General features: G+C 36.8%; 1 protein-coding gene across 4 annotated transcripts in view; it reads left to right on the top strand.

Moving 5' to 3' along the window:
- The window catches only part of DNAH8 (dynein axonemal heavy chain 8), a 218,669-nt gene that overhangs the window by 30,198 nt on the left and 169,956 nt on the right, over nucleotides 1-18,515 (top strand). For 3 of the 4 annotated variants that reach the window (XM_072945081.1, XM_072945079.1, XM_072945082.1), the window contains 7 exons: nucleotides 2,247-2,348; nucleotides 5,473-5,619; nucleotides 10,108-10,305; nucleotides 12,023-12,099; nucleotides 13,495-13,594; nucleotides 14,213-14,332; nucleotides 15,643-15,778. In XM_072945081.1, the coding sequence (XP_072801182.1) occupies nucleotides 2,247-2,348; nucleotides 5,473-5,619; nucleotides 10,108-10,305; nucleotides 12,023-12,099; nucleotides 13,495-13,594; nucleotides 14,213-14,332; nucleotides 15,643-15,778 (880 nt within the window). The remainder of the gene's footprint in view (nucleotides 1-2,246; nucleotides 2,349-5,472; nucleotides 5,620-10,107; nucleotides 10,306-12,022; nucleotides 12,100-13,494; nucleotides 13,595-14,212; nucleotides 14,333-15,642; nucleotides 15,779-18,515) is intronic. The other variant, XM_072945080.1, reaches the window with a different exon arrangement.

Genomic DNA, 18,515 nt, shown 5'->3' with positions numbered 1-18,515 from the left:
TTCAAGCGCTGAGAATTGTGTCCACTATTAATAGTGCTTCTTTAACCACTCTATTTGTGCTATAGTTTATGTAAAATCTTCCCATGTAGTGCCATCCAATTAATTATTTTAAATAATTGGAAAAATCATCCAAGAAACACATGAATAGAGTTTCTTGGTAAATGATTCAAGCAGAACATAAGTCACATTTAAACCTTTTTTTTTTAATCAAAGGATAGATTTAATAATTATCTATATCCTAAACAAGGCAAAAACCTTAGGAGTCTTCCCTGTCACTCATTTCCCTTCTTCTTGCTGTGTGTCCCACATTGAGTTTTCTAGTACCGTATTATTGTTACTATTTTTTTCAACATTATGAATCAACAAATATTCAGATGAAAATCTAAGTATTGCTAGTTTCTTTGATCACCTCTGTTTTGTGACTGCCACATCTTCCTCTGTCTTGGATTTATTATTTCTTCTGCTGAAAAAATTCTCAAGTAGTTCTTTTAGAGTCTCTATAGTGAACTTCCAGAATTCCTGCATGTCTGAAAATAGTTTCATTTTGTCCTACTACTCAAATATTAGTTTGGAGGGAGGGTATAGCTCAAGTGGTAGAGCACATGCTTAGCATGCATGAGGTCCTAGGTTCAATCCCCAGTACCTCCTCTAAAAATAAGTACCTAATTACCTCCCCCAACCATGCCAAGATAAAACAATTAAATAAAAAATGACATTCAAATAGTTTGACTGAGATTCTTAAGTTCAATATAATTTTTTCCTGGAACTTTGAAGATACAGTTGTCTACCATTCACTATTGTTGATTAAGAAATTTGATGCTAATCTGATTGTCTTTCCTTTGTAGGAAACCTATTTTATTCTCCCAGGAAGCTTTTAGGATTTTTTTTTCATTATTCTTAAACTTCTAAAATTTCGAAGTGATGTGGTGGTTTTTTTTTTGGTTTTCTTTTTCGTTGTTTTACATTTGTCTTACTCTGTACTTTCTTGGTTGTTTCATTCTAAAGACTTTCATCTCTCTTCATTCCTGGGAAATTTTCTTTACCTCTGATTATTTCTTATCCACCTATTCAATTTATTCTCTCTCTTTGAATCTAAATTCCATTTTCCTTAACTATTTTTTTTTCAGTTCATCTTTGTCCTTTGACCTTTCAGCTCACTCTTTGGCTCTTCATTTATGTCGCAATTTCTGGTCAGTTCATCAATAAAAATTTCAATTTCCAAATTCTCTAGTTGTTTTCTTTTTGTGATATAAAATCCTCTCCTATCTTTCTCTTGAATAATTTAGTTAATAAAAGATATTTTAAAAGAGTTTACATATATCTTTTCTGTATTTCCTCTTTCTGTTGAATGTAATGCTTCTGTTACCATGTTTGTTTTCTTCAGTTGCTTGTTGGCTCTTGGTTATCTGTCCATCTTTGTGTTTGCAACTGCCAGTTTGCCTCCCTGTTGTTTATTGTAGTCTGTCCCTTGTGAGTAAGTGGCACAACTTACCATTGGGAGAGGAGTGTGAATAGCTTCCTCTCTGAGATGTCCTATTGAGTGTGCAGTATCTGCCTGGGCCACACCTCTCCAAGACTGTGGTTCACACTCATAGCTTTGGCCTTTCAGCACAGGTCACTGTTGCCTGCTGTACAATTGTGCTGGATTACAACTAAGGGTCACCTCACTTGTCTCCCATCTTGAAAATTTCCCACAACTCTTCCACCTTCATAGTAACCTTCTCCAGAATTGGGTTCTAGCTTTCTCTAGTCTTTTTTCTTTTTTCCCTTGTAGGTTTGATCCCATGTACTTTCCATATTTTAGGAATCCTCTAAAATTTCTGTGTGTCAGCCTGTCATCTTGATCTAACCTCCTGACCATTTAAATGGCTATCTTGCTTTTTTTTCCCTTCACTATTTTAGAGTATGTGAGAGGTGGTTAACTTAGTATTTAGTTTGCATGTTGAAGGATGGTGAAGAAGCACACTTGGATTGGATCAAGACCTAATTACAGGAGAAACAGACAAGGGGAAAATATAGTTGTTTTTGAAATTTATGGCCCTGATGACATTGACTTAAATACAATTGGTAAATGTGATTTTGGGTTTTCTTTGTTTTGGCTGAATGTATATTTCTTTGTTTTTTATATTCTGTGATTAATTCATTCTATAAGTTTGCTATTTATCTTATTTTTATGCTTGTTTTAAAAAACTTAAATTTTATTTCTTTCTTTACCTATAGTTATTTTGGAGTTCTATTTATTTTAGGTAACAAATCAAATGGTGACAGCGTGTAAAGTATATATTACTGATGGAGGAACTAACCATGTATGGGATCAGGAAACACCAGTTGTACTAAAGAAAATTCAGGTTTGTATAAGTATTTTTATTTTCGTAAAGTAAAGCTTTTATCATCTGACCCAGTTTTGTTTACTTTCTTCACTGGCAAAGCATGTTAACTCTGAAAAAAAACATTGTACATAGTAGTATGAGACTGTTAAAAAAGAACTTCACTAAAATTATCTACTTCCCTTTGTATTTAGTGCTCCTTCTAGGGCACAATTTAATCCTCATCTTCCCCATGGCTGTGTATACCGGACACCTCTTATGTGCTATTGCATAGACTCTGGCCCCCACCTCTTACTCCAGCCCGTGTTAATTTCATTTCCTTGCCTTTCTGCATTGACTAGGACTGCTGTACATCCTTAAATAGACCTGGTGATAGTTGGCATCAGATTCTGATCTTCTTTGGGAATAAAATGCTTCTAACATTTCCCCATTTATTCTGATGCTTTAATACATCATTGATTAGATTTAAGGAAGTTTTATTCCTAGTTTTAGTACTAGAAGATACTATTAAAAGTTATGAACAGGTTTTGAAAAAATTTTTTTCTGCACATATTTATTGAAGAGCTTATAAGATTTTCCTCCTCAATCTGCTATTGTAATAGATGACATTTTTAGGTTTTCTAAAATGAAACTATTCTGATATCCCTAGGATAAACTCAACTTAGTCATAGTGTAATTAGCCTTTTCAAAAAATTCATAAATTCACTTTGCTACAATTTCCTTTAGGAGTTTTTGAAGGGGGACCTTTCTCCTTGTGACCACTTTTTGACTATTGTGAATAATGTTGCCATGAACATAGCTGTGCAATGATCTCTTTGAGTCTATGCTTTCAGTTATTTTGGGTGTATGTGTAGAAGTGGAATCATATGGTAATTCTTCACTTAACTTTTTGAGGAACTGCCAAGCTCTTTTCCATAGCAGCTGTTCTATTCCACATTTTCACCAGCAATGCCCGAGAAATCCAGTTTCTCTACATCTGCGCTAATGCTTTTTATTTTCTCTCTCTCTCCCTCTCTTTTTTTAGATAATAGCTATCCTAGTGCATGTGATGTGATATCTCATTGTGTTTTGATTTGCATTTCCCTGATGGCTATTGATGATTGAGCATCTTTTTCATGTGCTTATTGGCTATTTATATATCTTCTTCGGAGAAATGTCTATTCAAATCCTGCACTCATTTTTGGGTTGTTTGTTTTACTTTTGTTGGGTTGTTGGAGTTCTTCATATATTCTAGATATTAATCCCTTATACATATGTTTCAGAAATACGTATTATTGCTTCATTAAAAAAAACTAATTATTTGACTGTTCTTTCTATTTCATCTTGAGTCAGTTTTGGTAAGTTTTTATTTTTGAGGGGTTTCTTCAATTTGTCTAAAATTTGTAATTTATTGGCATAATGTTGATAATATTCTCTAACTAATCTTTGCCTTATTATGTAATATATCCCCTTATTTGTTACTAGTACTTATCTTTTCTCTCTGTTTCCTTAATAATTCTTGCTCACTTCATCCTCAGATTCAGAACAACCCACCATCCTCCCAGGAGTTTATCACTTCTGTTGTTGTTGTTATTGTTATTTGCTGGATTCCATGTTTCCCTCTCTTGTTTCTCCCGGGTTAATTTTGGGAGTGGGAGTCAGAAATCATTCCCCCAAAATTCACTAGTTGGCAAGAACCAGAACTCTTTACATAGAACTGAACAATTTATTCTCATGGTTCTTTTAATATCCTTCAAGTCACTAGCCATTTACTTACTGAGTTAGAAGTGGAAGCTTGGTTTTCTGTGTTCTAGTTTAACCCAATTTCTATTACATCTGAATATTTTTAAGGAAACTTTTGTTGTATAATTTTTAGGAGTAATTTTCAGATGAGCTGGAGAAAGCAATGAGAAGAATTGTTATTCAGGGCCTTATCTGTCTAATATGAAGAATTGGTTGGCAAAGAGGAATTAATATGAAGTAATTCCTATTAGATGGCACATTCCATGAGGGCAGGGATCTTATTTGTATTCCTAGCATCTCAACGAGTTCCTAACACATTCTAGGCACTGATAAACTTTTGTTGAATAAGTGAAAAACGATCAGCGACCTCAAAGAGAGTGATGATGTTGTTTTGGAGACTGAGATAGAGAAGGGAAGATGGGTCATAGTTAGAAGTAGGAATGAGACTAGTTATATAAACTTGAATGTTTATAGGAATCATCTGGGGAACATGTTAAAAACATGGATTCCTGAAACTCACCCATAGAAATTCTGATTTAGTGGCTGAGGTAGGAAGAGTAAAAATATCCACATCCCAATCTCGGAACTTATAAATATGTTCTATTAAATGTCAGGGGGAATGAAGGTTGCTAATTAACTGACCTTGGGTTGGAGAGATTATCCTGAATTATCCAACTGGGCCCATTGTAATCACAAAGCTCCTTACATAGTGAAAAGGGAGATAAAGAATCAGAAACAGGGAGCTGGCATTATGTTAAAATTTGACTGACCATTGGTGGCTTTGAAAAAGTTTAACATTTTTTTTTTGATGGTTTGGTTAGCCTCACATGACAGTGAATTCCTACTGGGGCCTAGTGACAATGTCCTTTTTTTTTTTTTAAACTCTTATAGGTTTACTAGCCAGTGGTATAGCTGTAGTCAAATATGAGAATTTCATCAATGCACTCATCAAAGACTATGATTTCCTTGTAGAAAAATGACAGTTGGATGATAAATTAGTATTATAGAGACTTAATGCTTTTTATACCTGTATGTAAATAATGATGATTAAAAGATGCCAGCCAAGTAGATAGATAATTGATAATAGAGGACAGAATTGGTGGATAATGTTTGGTCTCTTGGGAGCTCTAATTAGCCATGAAAATGTGACAACAAATAGTGTATGTCATACTTTGATAAGGATAAGAGTTAAGAGGAAATAATGGGAAAGAAGAAGATGAAAGCACGTTGTAAAAATTTTAAAAACTCTATTGATTTTCACAGGCCTTTATGTAGGCAGAGACCTTGCATTTTTAATGTTAATAGCAGCAGCCCCTTTTGAGGGGCTGATGTGATCAGTTCTGTGTGAGAATAGAATCTTTGAATTTTTCACTTCTGAACAAATGTCTCACTACATATTATCCCCCTTTTAATTCTCTCATAGGACTGCATTTTTCTATTCAAGGAATACCAGACATCTTTTCACAAAACAAGGAAACAGATTTTAGAATCTTCGGGGGAGAAATCCTTTGAGGTTTCAGAAATGTATATATTTGGAAAATTTGAGGCTTTCTGCAAAAGACTGGAGAAGGTAGGCATTGTGCAGCCACAGTTCCCACCACCAACCACACCTTTCCAGTTATTTCATGCTTCATGTAGTGCCATTGAGAATTACTGTGTCAAATCTCTTGTGTCACCATTTATTCATCTCATCCAATATTGCTCACAGGTCACTGCATTTTATTGTAACTTTTTTCATTTCTGATTACTGTCTTCTGCCAGTCTCACAAAAGCTCTTGCACACTTTCACTTCTCCTGAGACCTCAATTCTACTTCCACCTTGGAGCTTGAACTTAAAGACTCTGCTCTTAACTGTTGTATCAGGCTGAGAAAAGGTGTGAGCTGACGTATCTGTGATTCCTGGCAGAACCTGGTAGTTGTGTCCTATCTGGACATGTGGGCACCTTGTCGTTCCTGGCTAGCCGATGTGGTCTATACATAGACATTGTAAAGGTGATGTTTCTGTTAGGTGGACGTGGGTTAGAAACTTCTGCACCTTTGATTCATTCATTAATTAGGAGTGACTGGAGAGGAGTGATGCTTTTTCAGGAGGAATAGGGCACTTACACCAGAGGCTTCTTGGAGCCAACCTTTGGAAAGCCTGTAAAGATATCATCTAGGTGCGACCGTCCCCACAGCCCCACTGTTCTGTTAACTCCCTAGGTCCTGGTAGTAGTTAGGAGCCTGCTCATCATTTGTTGGAAATTGATGGGGGGGTTACACAAGTTGAAGGGCATTTCCTAGACATGTCAGGGTAGGAAAGTATGAGTGATGAAGAGACCAAATCCCTGAGTGTGTGTGTATGGGGTGGTCCTTCATACTTACTTCTTTGGGGCTGTTTTTTTGTTTATTTCTTTAGCAGCTTTACTGAGCTATAATTCACATACCATATAATTTATTCACTTACAGTGTACAAGTCAGTGTTTTCTAATATATTCAAAGGGTTGTGCAACCATTACCACTATCTAATTTTAGAACATTTTCATTCCCACTAAAAGAAACCCTGTGTCCATTAGCAGTGATACTGCATTCTCCCCTCTACCCATACCTAAGCAACTGTTAATCTACGTTCTGTTTCTATAAACTTGCCTATTCTGGACATTTCACATAAGCAGATTCATATAATATATGGTCTTTCGTGACTGGCTTCTTTCACTTAGCAAAATGTTTTCAAGGTTCATCTGTCAGGTAGCATTCCTTTGTATTGCTGAAAAATATGCCATTGTGTGGATGTACCATATTTATTATCTATTGATTAGTTGATAGACGTTTGAGTTTTTCTACTTTTTGGCTATTATGAATAATGCTGCTATGAACATTTGTGTATGTGTTTTTGTATGGACATATGTTGTCATTTCTCTTGAATATATGCATAGGAGTAGAATTGCTGGGTCTTGTAATAACTCCTTGTTTACCTTTTTTGAGAAAGTGCTAAACTACTTTTCAAAGTAGTTGCATCATTTTACATTCTCATAAGCTATGTATGAGGGTTCCAATGTCTCTACATCCTTATCAACACTTGTTATTATCTGTCTTTTTGAATTCAGCCAGCCTAGTGGGTGTGAAATGGTATCTCATTGTGGTTTTGATTTGTGTTTCCCTGATGACTGATGGTACTGAGCATCTTTTCAAGTACTTATTGTCCATTTGTATTTCTTCTTTGGAGAAATCAAATTCTTTTCACATTTTAAATTTAATTACTTCTACTTTTTGTTGAGTTATAAGAGTTCTTTATATATTCTGGATATAAGTTTCTTATCAGATGTGATTTGCAAATATTTTCTCTCTTTCTGTAGGTTTTCTTTTCACTTTCTTGATTGTGTTCTTTGAAGCACGATAGTTTTTAATTTTGGTAAAGTCCAGTTTATCAAGTTTTTCCTTTGTTGCTTGTGCTTTTGGTGCTGCATGTAGGAAGATGTTGTATGAGGCTGCTTTGTGAACAGTAGGGATTTCTTGGGGGAAATGTCCAATTAGAATGATACTGGCATGGGTTAAAATAATAAGTAAGCCCCATTGGTCAAGGCCTGTTCCACAGAGATGTTTAACAGTTCTCAAACCACTATGATGTAAACCTGGAGGTGAGTCCTGGTTACCTTTAATTTTTCCAGGAACCAGGACCCTCGCCATCTTGGGTGCAATTTTACGCTTGGTAGGGTTTCAAGTCTGGACATTCATGGTTAGCCCATTTGCTGTAAAGATCTTTGGTGGCAAGTCTAATGCTGGACATAATGAGCAGCCCAGGCATTCCTGATGCTTGATGAAGTGAGTGGTAATGGCCAGCTGCATTAGCTACTCCCCCTGCCCTACCACTGAAGAAGTGCTGCCTGTCATCTTAAGGGTACAACTTCATGCTACCAAAGCTCAGCAAGCAGAGCTAATGCAGTGCCCCCTAGAGGCGTTACTTGAAGTGCATTCTGGTTACCAAGTTATCCCAACTCCTCTGTGCTAAGAATCTTTTGACTGACTGGCATCTCTCCCAGGTGTAATTAGTGGATATCCAGATTCTCAAAGATGGGGCATGAAAGTTACCCTGAAAGGGGGCCTGAATTTCTTTATAATCCTCCAGATGTGGTTACTGAGCTGCCTTGGTGGGCTTCCCCTGATGAGTGGGGCACAGCAGGGACCGCTGTTGGACCACCCCTCTTCAACTGAGCTTGTGGTTGGAGAGCCAAGACCTCAGAATTAGAAAGAGATGTTGAGGATCTTTAAGGAACAAGAGACAAAGATTCCAGTGTGCCGGGTTAGGGTGCCTGAAATGCACCTGTCTTTGGTAGGTGGAGACTTGATGGTGCCTTGAGTGTTACTCTGTCCTAAAGACCTAGAATTTTGTGTACAGTATACTTTGTTTCTTCTTCCTCTTTCCGCCATGTAAATTTTGGTGAATATTGGTATTTCCCAGAGCTCTGTCTTTAGTTTATTTTCTTCTCACTCTGCACATTTGTGGGAGAGAAGAAGTGAGGTGGAAAACTGGTATTTCTGGGAGGAGGTTGAAGGAATTGCATCTGGTGAGTGGTATAGGGTCTTTATTCACAGTAACACTGAGACAGGAAGTTGAAAACTGCAAAGGATGCCATGGTTGGTGCACAAAGAAATGACTGTAACTTGGCTGTCAATACTGAGGGGGTCAAAAGTTGATAAAGAGCTGGTGAAAAAGCCACAGTCAGGGCAAACAAGCAAGAAGAGCATGGTGATGATTGATGACCATGACTGGCTTTGATATTACTGCTCTGTGGCGGGTGGTGGAGGATGTTCCGGCTAAGTCTGAAGGGCCAAGCATGGGCTTAACTGGTGTCTCTGCCTCTTGATGTCTCCTCATTCACCCATGGACAAAATAGAGGGCATGTTAGTGACAGGAATTTCATCCCAATTTCATCCCTTCGGGAGCCAGGTGTTAATGTAAGGGGTAAAGGACAGAGTCTTAGCAGGTTAGAATAATTGTTTTTGTTTTTTAAACTTTGTTCTTGGTTTTGATCATTTGTTTTTGTTTCTAGAGTGAGTGGAGTGTTAGGAGACCCAGATATTCTCGTTTTTATATGGAGCATATATATAGCCTGCTGTCAATTCCAGGTGTTCTTATTTCCTCCAGGTTTGGGTTGGCTTCTAGGATGACAGTGGTTTGGGGAAGTGTACGGAAATAGAGGAATGAGAGTGACAGTTACTCTGAAAATAGTCATTCTGGTTGACATGTGTAGGAACTTACGTGGATTCTGCAGGCTGTGTTAGGGGGACCCGTAGTGTTGTTTTCATGGTGTGTGGTATTTGGAGGACTTCCATGAAAACAGGTTTATTCTGTTTGACCATTGGATGAATGTACCAGCCCTGGAGAGCTTTGAGCATTGTTCTCCAGATCAGGGATTAAAATGGGAAGTGGGTGCTGAAGATTAAGGAACTGATTAGCCTGTGGACATGAAAGATTTTTCTGGTGAGGTACGTGGTTTTGGTACATTGAGTGATGGAGCCAGCCGTTTCTGAAATAAAGTTCCCTATGAGGATTTCCCAGGGTCCTTTAGGGGTTAGAAGTGACTGCAGTCATCCTTCAGGATTGTGGGGCCTTTCCTTTACGTGAATGCGGGTGCAAAGAGAAAACAGATGTGGGTTTATGCTAGTGTAACATATCAGAACTACAGCAAGGGCCAAGAAGAATGGTAGGGCTTTGAATCCAGTGATCCAATGAAATGATTTTCAGAAAATTTTCAAGAACAAAAGAATGAATCTGTTTAGACATCTGCAAGGGCTTTTACTCACCCCCACCTCCTGAAAGACAAAATGATCAAATTCTGAGAAAGATTGTAAATTCTCTCTGCTTATGACAGAACCTCTTTGTCTTAAATAGTCTTAAGAGTAGTAATAACTGGAACAGAGATTTATCTTCTATTTTATCTCCTCTGGTTGGTTTTAGCTAAATGATTTCAGGGCCTGTTTATTGATTTAAAAAAAATCAATGATTCATTAAGAGCTTATTCTAGGTAAGGGTGTTAATTTCTAATTTTTAAAGTAAAATAACACTGTTCTTTTTAAGATTACAGAAATGATAACTGTTGTGCAAACATATTCAGCCTTGAGCAATTCTACCGTAGAGGGGATAGACATTATGGCAATAAAATTTAAAAATATATATCAAGGGGTTAAGAAAAAGCAATATGACATTCTGGATCCAAGAAGGACAGAATTTGACACAGATTTCTTAGATTTCGTGGCAAAAATAAATGGTTTAGAGGTATGTAATTATATGTAATTTCACTTTATTAAAGCTGAAATATAATCAATAATACTGAAATTCACATATTTACCATTTATTATACATTACTCTTGCAAATTGATCAGAACTATTTGCCAGTGTGAATAATTTTCTAACTCATCCGCAAAATACTTTCTTTTTTTAAATGAAAAATGAGCATATTCAATAAAAGATATCAGTGACTAACCAGAAGCTCAAAGGGCTTATTTTTAGAGTTTATTTTTAATTTACATGAAAAATTGTATTTGTTTTTTGTTGTGCCGTGGAGCAGATGTCACTTTTCCAGCTGAAGGGATTCTGGAGGGATGAGACTATAATACATTTCTCTCTCATCTTTTGGACTTACATGACCTCAGTTACTCTCTTACTGAAAACCACTGTAAACCCAGATTTAGCCCTGGGGAGTGGTCTTCTCTTTGCTGCAAAATGTCCTGGAGACACAGACAGAGGCTGGAATGTACTCTGTCCACTTCCTTAGTCTTAAATTCTTTGCCAAGAAGGTGAGGAAAACCATATATTATTTTCCTTGTTTATCTTTAAAAGACTCTTTAAAAACTACGTTACATGTAATCTGGGCAATAGTAATGAAAAAGATCCTAAAGTTCTAACTATAACACTTTTTTTTTGGTCCAGATTTCCTTTCAGTTTTTCGAAGTTAGGCACTTTGATATTAAGGTATATGTTAGTTATTATTTTTAGTGCATGGCTTTGTGAGTTGTATCTTTGTCTTTACAGCAATGAGAATTTGTGTTTTTTAAAAAAACTTATTGCTTGAAATATTTTTATGATTTCTTAATGAAGATTATGTGTTGTAAAGCCTTTACTGTAGTCTTAGATACAAGTTTAGCTGTCAGTAAATTTAGAGGCCATATTAACTATTTAGTATTTAAAAAGTGGTGTCAGTATTTTCACTTTCCTTCCTTTTCCAATGTTTGATTAGTGGATGTGGTATATATCTGTAGACAGTACCAATATAATCTATAAGTGAAAGTAATTTGCATAGAGCTTCAGTTCTATCAGTTGGGCACCAGGAGTTTGGATGATGGGAGTCTTGGAAGAATATTTCCTCTTCTTATTCCTCCTTAGCATGACAAAGAAATTTCTGAGAGCAGCAGTGATGGAAAATGACACCTGTTGACCTTGAATGTCTATAGTGTCATTACATTGCTCTACCAACATGCTTTAGAAATTCTAAATCTCCCAAAGAAATATGCTCAGTAAGGGCCATTCACTTCTTTCATAAATTCTCTAGGTCAATGTCCAATAAATAATGAACGGCAAATGCAAACCATTTATGTGATTTTAATTTTTTTAATAGTAAATAGAAGCTGGTGAAATTAATTTTAATAAAATACTTTTTCAACCCAACAGTATTCAAAATATTATCATTTTTACATGTCATTCATATAAACATCATGAGATATTTTATATTCTTTTTTTTTTTGTACTAAGTCTTTGAAATCTAGTGTGTGTTTTGTATTTACAGAACATCTCCCTTCCAAGTAGTGACATTTCAAGTGCTCAGTAGCAATGTGTGGCCAGTGGCCACCGTACTGGACAGCGCAGTTCTAGATGCTTAAGTGGTAGATGTGTTTAAGGCTATTTTGATTCTGTTTGATTGTAGGAGAATCATTAATTGTTGTTAAGCAAAACTAATCATTCAAAAAATTACTTAAATATTATTATTGTATTTTAGGTACAAATACAGGCATTTATGAACAGTACTTTTGGAAAAATCTTATCTTCTCAGCAGGCTCTTCAGCTGCTTCAAAGGTATTTATAATGCATTAAGTAGTACACGTTCTAGGTGGGATAACTTTATATCTGAAAATAATAATTTCAGAAAATTTTGCAGATCTCTCCTATCTAAACTTTAAAACTTATAAACATTCATCTTTCAATTACCATTAAATAGACTGGTGAAAGTTTGAAAATGGTATGACATTTTTCATTGCATTTTTTTGTAGTAGAAAGTCAGTAAGAAAATGAAATGATTTTACCTTTTCCCCCCAGCAATATCATATGTTAAAGCTAATTTCATAAGTATTATTGGAAAAAGAACAAATAATGTTTAATTCTACATCCTGGAAAAGATTTCAAAAAGTGAAATTATCTAAGAGTTGTAGGTTCCCAGACTTTCTGTTTTCCCTCCTGAGTCCTCCTGCAGCTGCCTTTCCCGCTACTCTTGACAGCAGAGCTCCCCTAAAGGACAGGAAAGCCTGGCTCAGAGGGACGGGCTGGACTAGAGGCCTTTTTTTTTTCTGGCTCAGGGAGGGCTCACACCCAGTCAGGGACACTTTTGGAACTCTCCCCTGAGAGCCAGGGGATCTGCATTTGGGTCTGACTTTGCCATAGTTCTACATCTCTCTAACGATGGATCATACACTGTGAAACCTCACCTCATGAGACCACCGTAAGAGTCAAAACAGACATAAAATGATTTTGATGAGTGACAGTACTGTACAGACTGAATATCATATCATTTTCTTGACAATTTCTCATCTCTGTCTTGTTTTACCTGTAGGATGCTGGTGTCAACTCATTTTATAATCAGAACCTTAAGGGTTCTAGTACTTCCTGTGTTTCACTTAGTCTCTCAGTGGAAGTGGTATTTGGCTGACAAAATTATTACTATCATTATGGGTATTTGGAGTGATATGAGCATTAATATTGGCAGAGGGGCAGTCAGGGTGCTCCCCTCCATCTTTGCTAAGCCAACTCCCCACTCATCTTTTTAAGCTCAGTTTGGACATCGCTTTCTCAGGGAATTCTTTCTTGACTCCTCAAACTTGGCTGGGTTCCCCTGTTGCATGCATTTCTGGCACCTTTTTTTATTTTTTGAGAATAGAAAGAGAGTTTTTTAAGTTACGCTGCCATAGACAACAGCAGGCCACACAGACGAGAGGTGCCTGTGTGAGCTCTGGTGCCCTTTTAATTTAAATAATGATTTATGTCACTCTCCACCCATCTCTCCCTTTTCCATAAGATAATTGTTGGCTCCAAGAGGGCTGGAACCACATCTGTCTTGTTCATCACTGTGTCCTAGGGCAATGCATGAGGCCTGGTGTGAATATTTGTCAAATAAGTGAATGGATTTTTAGGACTGTAGCAATTCTTAAATATGTTTCTCATTTATTTTTTTAATTATTCACCCTCAATTGCTTTTAGATTCCAGAAACTGAACATTCCCTGTCTTCAGTTAGAAATAAACCACACAGTTGAGCGTATTCTTCAGTATTATGTGGCCGAACTTGAAGCTACTAAGAAGGCAGGTATCATGGTTATAACTAGAATGGTACTTCAGTACAAAAAGAAAATATTCTGACAGCATTTGCCGTCATTATCTTGGGCCAGGCTTTCCAGACCCATCCTTCCACTGCTAAGTATCTTTGATGCTCCTTTCACCGTTGGGGAAGGTGCTGACAGTCTGTGTCCCTGAACAACCAGATTTACACCCTTTTGCTCTTAAGAACTGTCTTTTTTTTTATGACAGCATTCATGTGTTTATGGGAAAGACTGTTTAAGTTCATATTTTTGTGTATCAAAATATGGGCTCTGGAGAGAATATTATGACAGATAGAATGTAGCTCTGTGCTCCCGCTTTTGAATCGCTTTTCAATAAATGCTTAAAATTGGTGATAAAAGGCAGAAAAAAAATACACGTAATTAGAAGTAAGGGTTAAGAGAGAATTAAGGGTCATACATCGTAAACATCACAGTTTTCAGCCTCAGGTTGATATCTCTGGAGTGCATTTACATCTTTATTGCTACCTCTTCTGTATAAAACATGTGAATAAAAGTAAAACATCAATACAAATATAACTATTTTTTTGGCTTTTTCCACTGTATTGAATTTCAGACATTAATGCCAGACCTTTAATTACAGCTTTATCATTCTCAGAAAGATGACCCCCCTCTTGCTCGCAACATGCCCCCTGTAGCAGGAAAAATCCTTTGGGTGAGGCAGCTGTATCGCCGCATAAGTGAGCCCATCAACTATTTCTTTGTAAGCCAATGGTTAAATTTACATTATGTGGATTGTGGTGGGTTTTAACACAAGAAATAAATTTTATCCTACAACATTTGTGTCCAGTAGAGTAGCGAGAGCTAATTCTTTCACTGGGCAAAGAAAATATTGTTTACAAATATGCTTGAGGGAGACTAAACCAATTCTTTCATGTTTGTTAGATAAGCCTGTTTAATTAAAGGTAGTCTCTAAGGGGGTGAATCTTACAACTTTATGACTTTTAGTAATACAAGACATTTTATAAAGGCTTTTGAAAAATAATTATTTTGGAAACAATAGAGGACAGACCTAGTGCTGAAACTTACTTCCATGTGTGGACAGATAGGTCACTGATACATATTAGTGAGGGTGAAGATGCACTCAGAGTACGTTCCTGTGAAGGACTGGGACCACAAGCACAGTATCACAGCACATTCATCCTCTGTGTCCTGTGGATTATTAGCTTTCTGAAAAACACCAGGATGATAGTCTTAGGCCTTGCTGGCATTCTGAAACTGCCAGTTTGTCTTCTTTTTGTTTTTGTTTTGTTTTGCTTTCTGTGCTTTATGTCTTACAGAGACAGAATAGCAAAGCAGGATTGGTTTGCTTATGTCTAAATATAGAATAAAATAACTACAAAATAATAGTCTTGCAAGTAATTTTATTATTAAAGCATCATTAAATATTAAGTGTTTGTTGTTTCTGTTTCACTGCTATCATTTATTTTACCATTCTCAGTATTAAAAAAAAAAAATTTAAAACGCTGGCCTTAGGCAAGAGGCCAGGATGGGGACTCAGTTGTTTACTGACTTTGTAGTGACAGAGAAGAGATTGCCCAATTTTTGATATATGTAAGTCAAAACATAAAAATTTCCATTTTTATGTAAAGAAATTTGGATTTTTTTGGATATACATTTATTTATTTTTTTGGTGCTGGAATTTAGGAATTTTCCCTAATATTCATATAGTTCAAGGAATATTAGTCCATTGTATCTTGCCCAAAAAAGTGGGAAGGGGACATAAAATTGGAAGTGGAGACTCTCAGTGCCTGGAGCCAGCTATAGGCATGGAGACTGCTCTTTTTAAATCCTTTATTTCCTTCCCCAGTTTCCCCTTTCTACTGGTAATTTTCCCTGCTTCCTTCTCTAGCTTGTCTGGCCTTCCTCACCCCTGATTTACTCTGAGGCAAAATCTAGATGGTTAGCACCATTATTTGATGTCATTTAAAATGTAAACAGCTCTTGATTTGCATACGAAAACAATCAGCAGACTTTTAAAAATAAATCTTTCTTTTTCCTTTAAAAATACAGAAAAACTCGGAAATTTTGTCAAGTGCAGAAGGCAAAGCTGTCATTCGTCAGTATAATAAAATTTCCTACGTCCTCGTGGAATTCGAGGTTGTCTATCACACAGCCTGGGTCAGAGAGATCTCGCAGTTGCAGTACGGTGTGTGCAGGACTACGTGGTGGTGCTACAGATGGGGTGTTAGGTGCTTCTGAATGAGTTCCTGGTTCTGGAGCATTTTTACATCTTTCTTATATGACTTTAATGATGGTGAAATTTAGATTTGGGATGATACAGTTGTTTCTATACAATTAATAATATTCTGATTTTATAAGCAGGAATTGTCATGACCTTAAAATTGATATGCTAAGATTATGACTTTCCCCTGAAAAACAGTAAAAGTAAATATCAAGACTCTTTACTGATATTTCTCCATAGATTTGGGAAGATTTTTATGTTCAGTTTTTTATCATGTTATAGATTCAAATCTCAGTCCCAGCCAGGGGAAAAGAACTGCAGCGTGCTGCTTTTTCTTCCTTCTTCTTGCTCCCTTCTTCCTTCCTTCCTCCCTTCTTCTTGTCCTTTTTCCCTCTTCTCTTCCTCCCCTCCTCCCCTTTCTTTTCCTATAACCAAATTTGATTTCAGTTTTGAGCTCCAGTAAATTAAGAGTACTGGGGCTGTGTCTGAGTACCTCTGAGGGGTGCAGAGGTGTTGGGCAGAGTTAAGTGTGAGGCAGGGGATGGATGATTTTAAGCCATCACCCATCCTTGCTGACATTATCTGGGGTGTTGTTATTGTGTGGGCTGAATTGTTGGTCAGTTCAGGTTCCTGGTTTGTCCCGTATTAACCTGAATCTCTTATCCATAACCTTGCTGGAACCATCACTGTGTCCCTGGTAGAAACATTTCTCCCTCCCATGCCAGGATTTCCACATCAGCAGAGCACAGAATTGCAGACATAGGAAGCACAAATTTGGAGGTTGGGTCACTGGGAGTGATGGTGAGAGGGGCCACTCCAAGTTCTGCCTCTTGGTTCCAGACTCATATATTTTAGCTGTTGGGGACAGTACTATATACAGGTCATTGATTCACTGCTTGACTGCATCCTGGAAGGAGGGCTCCAAACCTGCAAGATGTCTTCCCAACTGACAACTTAGTTAAGCCTTTAATACAACATTTCTGTCAGGCCAGCTGTTTCCGGTTAATGTGCATGGTAGGATCCTGTGGATCCTAATGAAAGCCTGCTAACTGAGCAACACTCTCAAAAAAGCATCAAGAAAAGGTTAAAACTGACATTATGAAAAAAAGCAAAAAGAATTATAGCACTGAAATATGAAGCATGTACTGTTTTGCTTCTATAATACTGTGCAATTTTCTGGTTTTTTTTTTTTTTCTGTCCTGTTGGTTTTTCCTCTTATCTGCACATGTTCCATAGCAGGTTCAACAGTCACCTGATCCATAAAGCCCTTCCTTATTCTTCCGGGCAGATAATAATGTCTTCCTCCTCCAGAGTCCTCCACATACTTATCATGACATTTCTTGCTTTATAGATCTGTCTTATGTCCCCTACACATTCCAGGAATACTCTCTATGTCTGTTTCATCTTTGTGTCCTTTAAATAACAGTCATAGCTAACATTTATATAGTGCTTACCATGTGCCAGGCTTTGTCTAAGCACTTTGCATTTACAACTTCCTTTAATCCTCATGGCAACCCTACGAGGAACAATTATTATCCTCATTTTACAGATGAGGAAACTGAGGTACTGAGAAGATCACGGGCTTGCCCAAGATCACAGAGGTAGGAAGTGGTAGAGCTGGGATTCAAACCTGCCTTTCATGTGAACGCAGGCTGGTGGAAATGAATTGCTATGGAAGGCATGTCGTTGTTATATTGATGCGTCATATTTATAAATATATAATATATATAACTATATATATTAACTTGGAATAATAATTGGGGACCTAGTATCAGCCTCTTTTGATTGGTCCATAAAGTTTCACTGATGATGATTCACATAGAACAAAATGTTCACTCAGTCCTGGAGCCGACTTCCTGGCTTCAGTATTCTTAGTGGTCTTGCTGATCACTTTGTCCTTTCAAGAAAGCTCAGTACTGACTTAAGGAAGACAGATTACATGAAATGAATATTCAGAGCTTATTTTGGAATTCATATGGGAGGATGAATGATTTCTAGCCAAATTTTTAAAAGAGTTCAAATGAATTCAGTAAAGTTTTTAATTGAAATCCTCATGAAACATTATTAAGGATCATATCAAGACTAATTTTGTATGTTGAGTAAAAGTCAACTAGCTTCAAAGGAATATACAGACTAGTTTTACTAGAAATTTGATGCAGCCATATTCTGTGAAGTAAGGTGAAGCCTGGAAGATAAATCTAAAATTCTCATATTAACAGTGTTTGTTAATATAAGGTGAAGCTCAAGTTAGCACAACTAGTTTATAAGTGTGTTATTTTTATGCCTGTAAAAGTACGTCATGTTAGGATAACATGATCTAAGGCTATTCAACATGAAATGTTTGGGATTATTATATATTTCAATTCTTAATAAAGCATATCTGCAAGTGCCTATTTTTATGAATGATGTTCTTGTAGTAACTCAAATGTAGGGCAAAAAAATCTTCCTCTATATTCTAGGAGTTCACAGCTCAGTGGTGTTTAGTAAATGTTTCTTACCGATAGTGAGCCTAGTTATTGATTTAATGCAGCTAAACCTTCTTAAAGAAGCCAGTTTGGGGTTAGGTGTGGAAAAGGGTTTGAAATCTATGAGGTAGGTCGCATTTTGTAATTGGGCACATCTTCCAATTCTCTCTTCCAGAGGTTAAACCACAATCCATAAAAATAAACTAACATCGTATTGTAGCTCTCTTAGACCCGCT

Source organism: Vicugna pacos, chromosome 20 (genome assembly GCF_048564905.1).
Source record: "Vicugna pacos chromosome 20, VicPac4, whole genome shotgun sequence".
Lineage (NCBI taxonomy): Eukaryota > Metazoa > Chordata > Mammalia > Artiodactyla > Camelidae > Vicugna > Vicugna pacos.
Note: the sequence above shows the minus strand (reverse complement) of the source record. Positions and strands in the feature narration are given on the sequence as shown.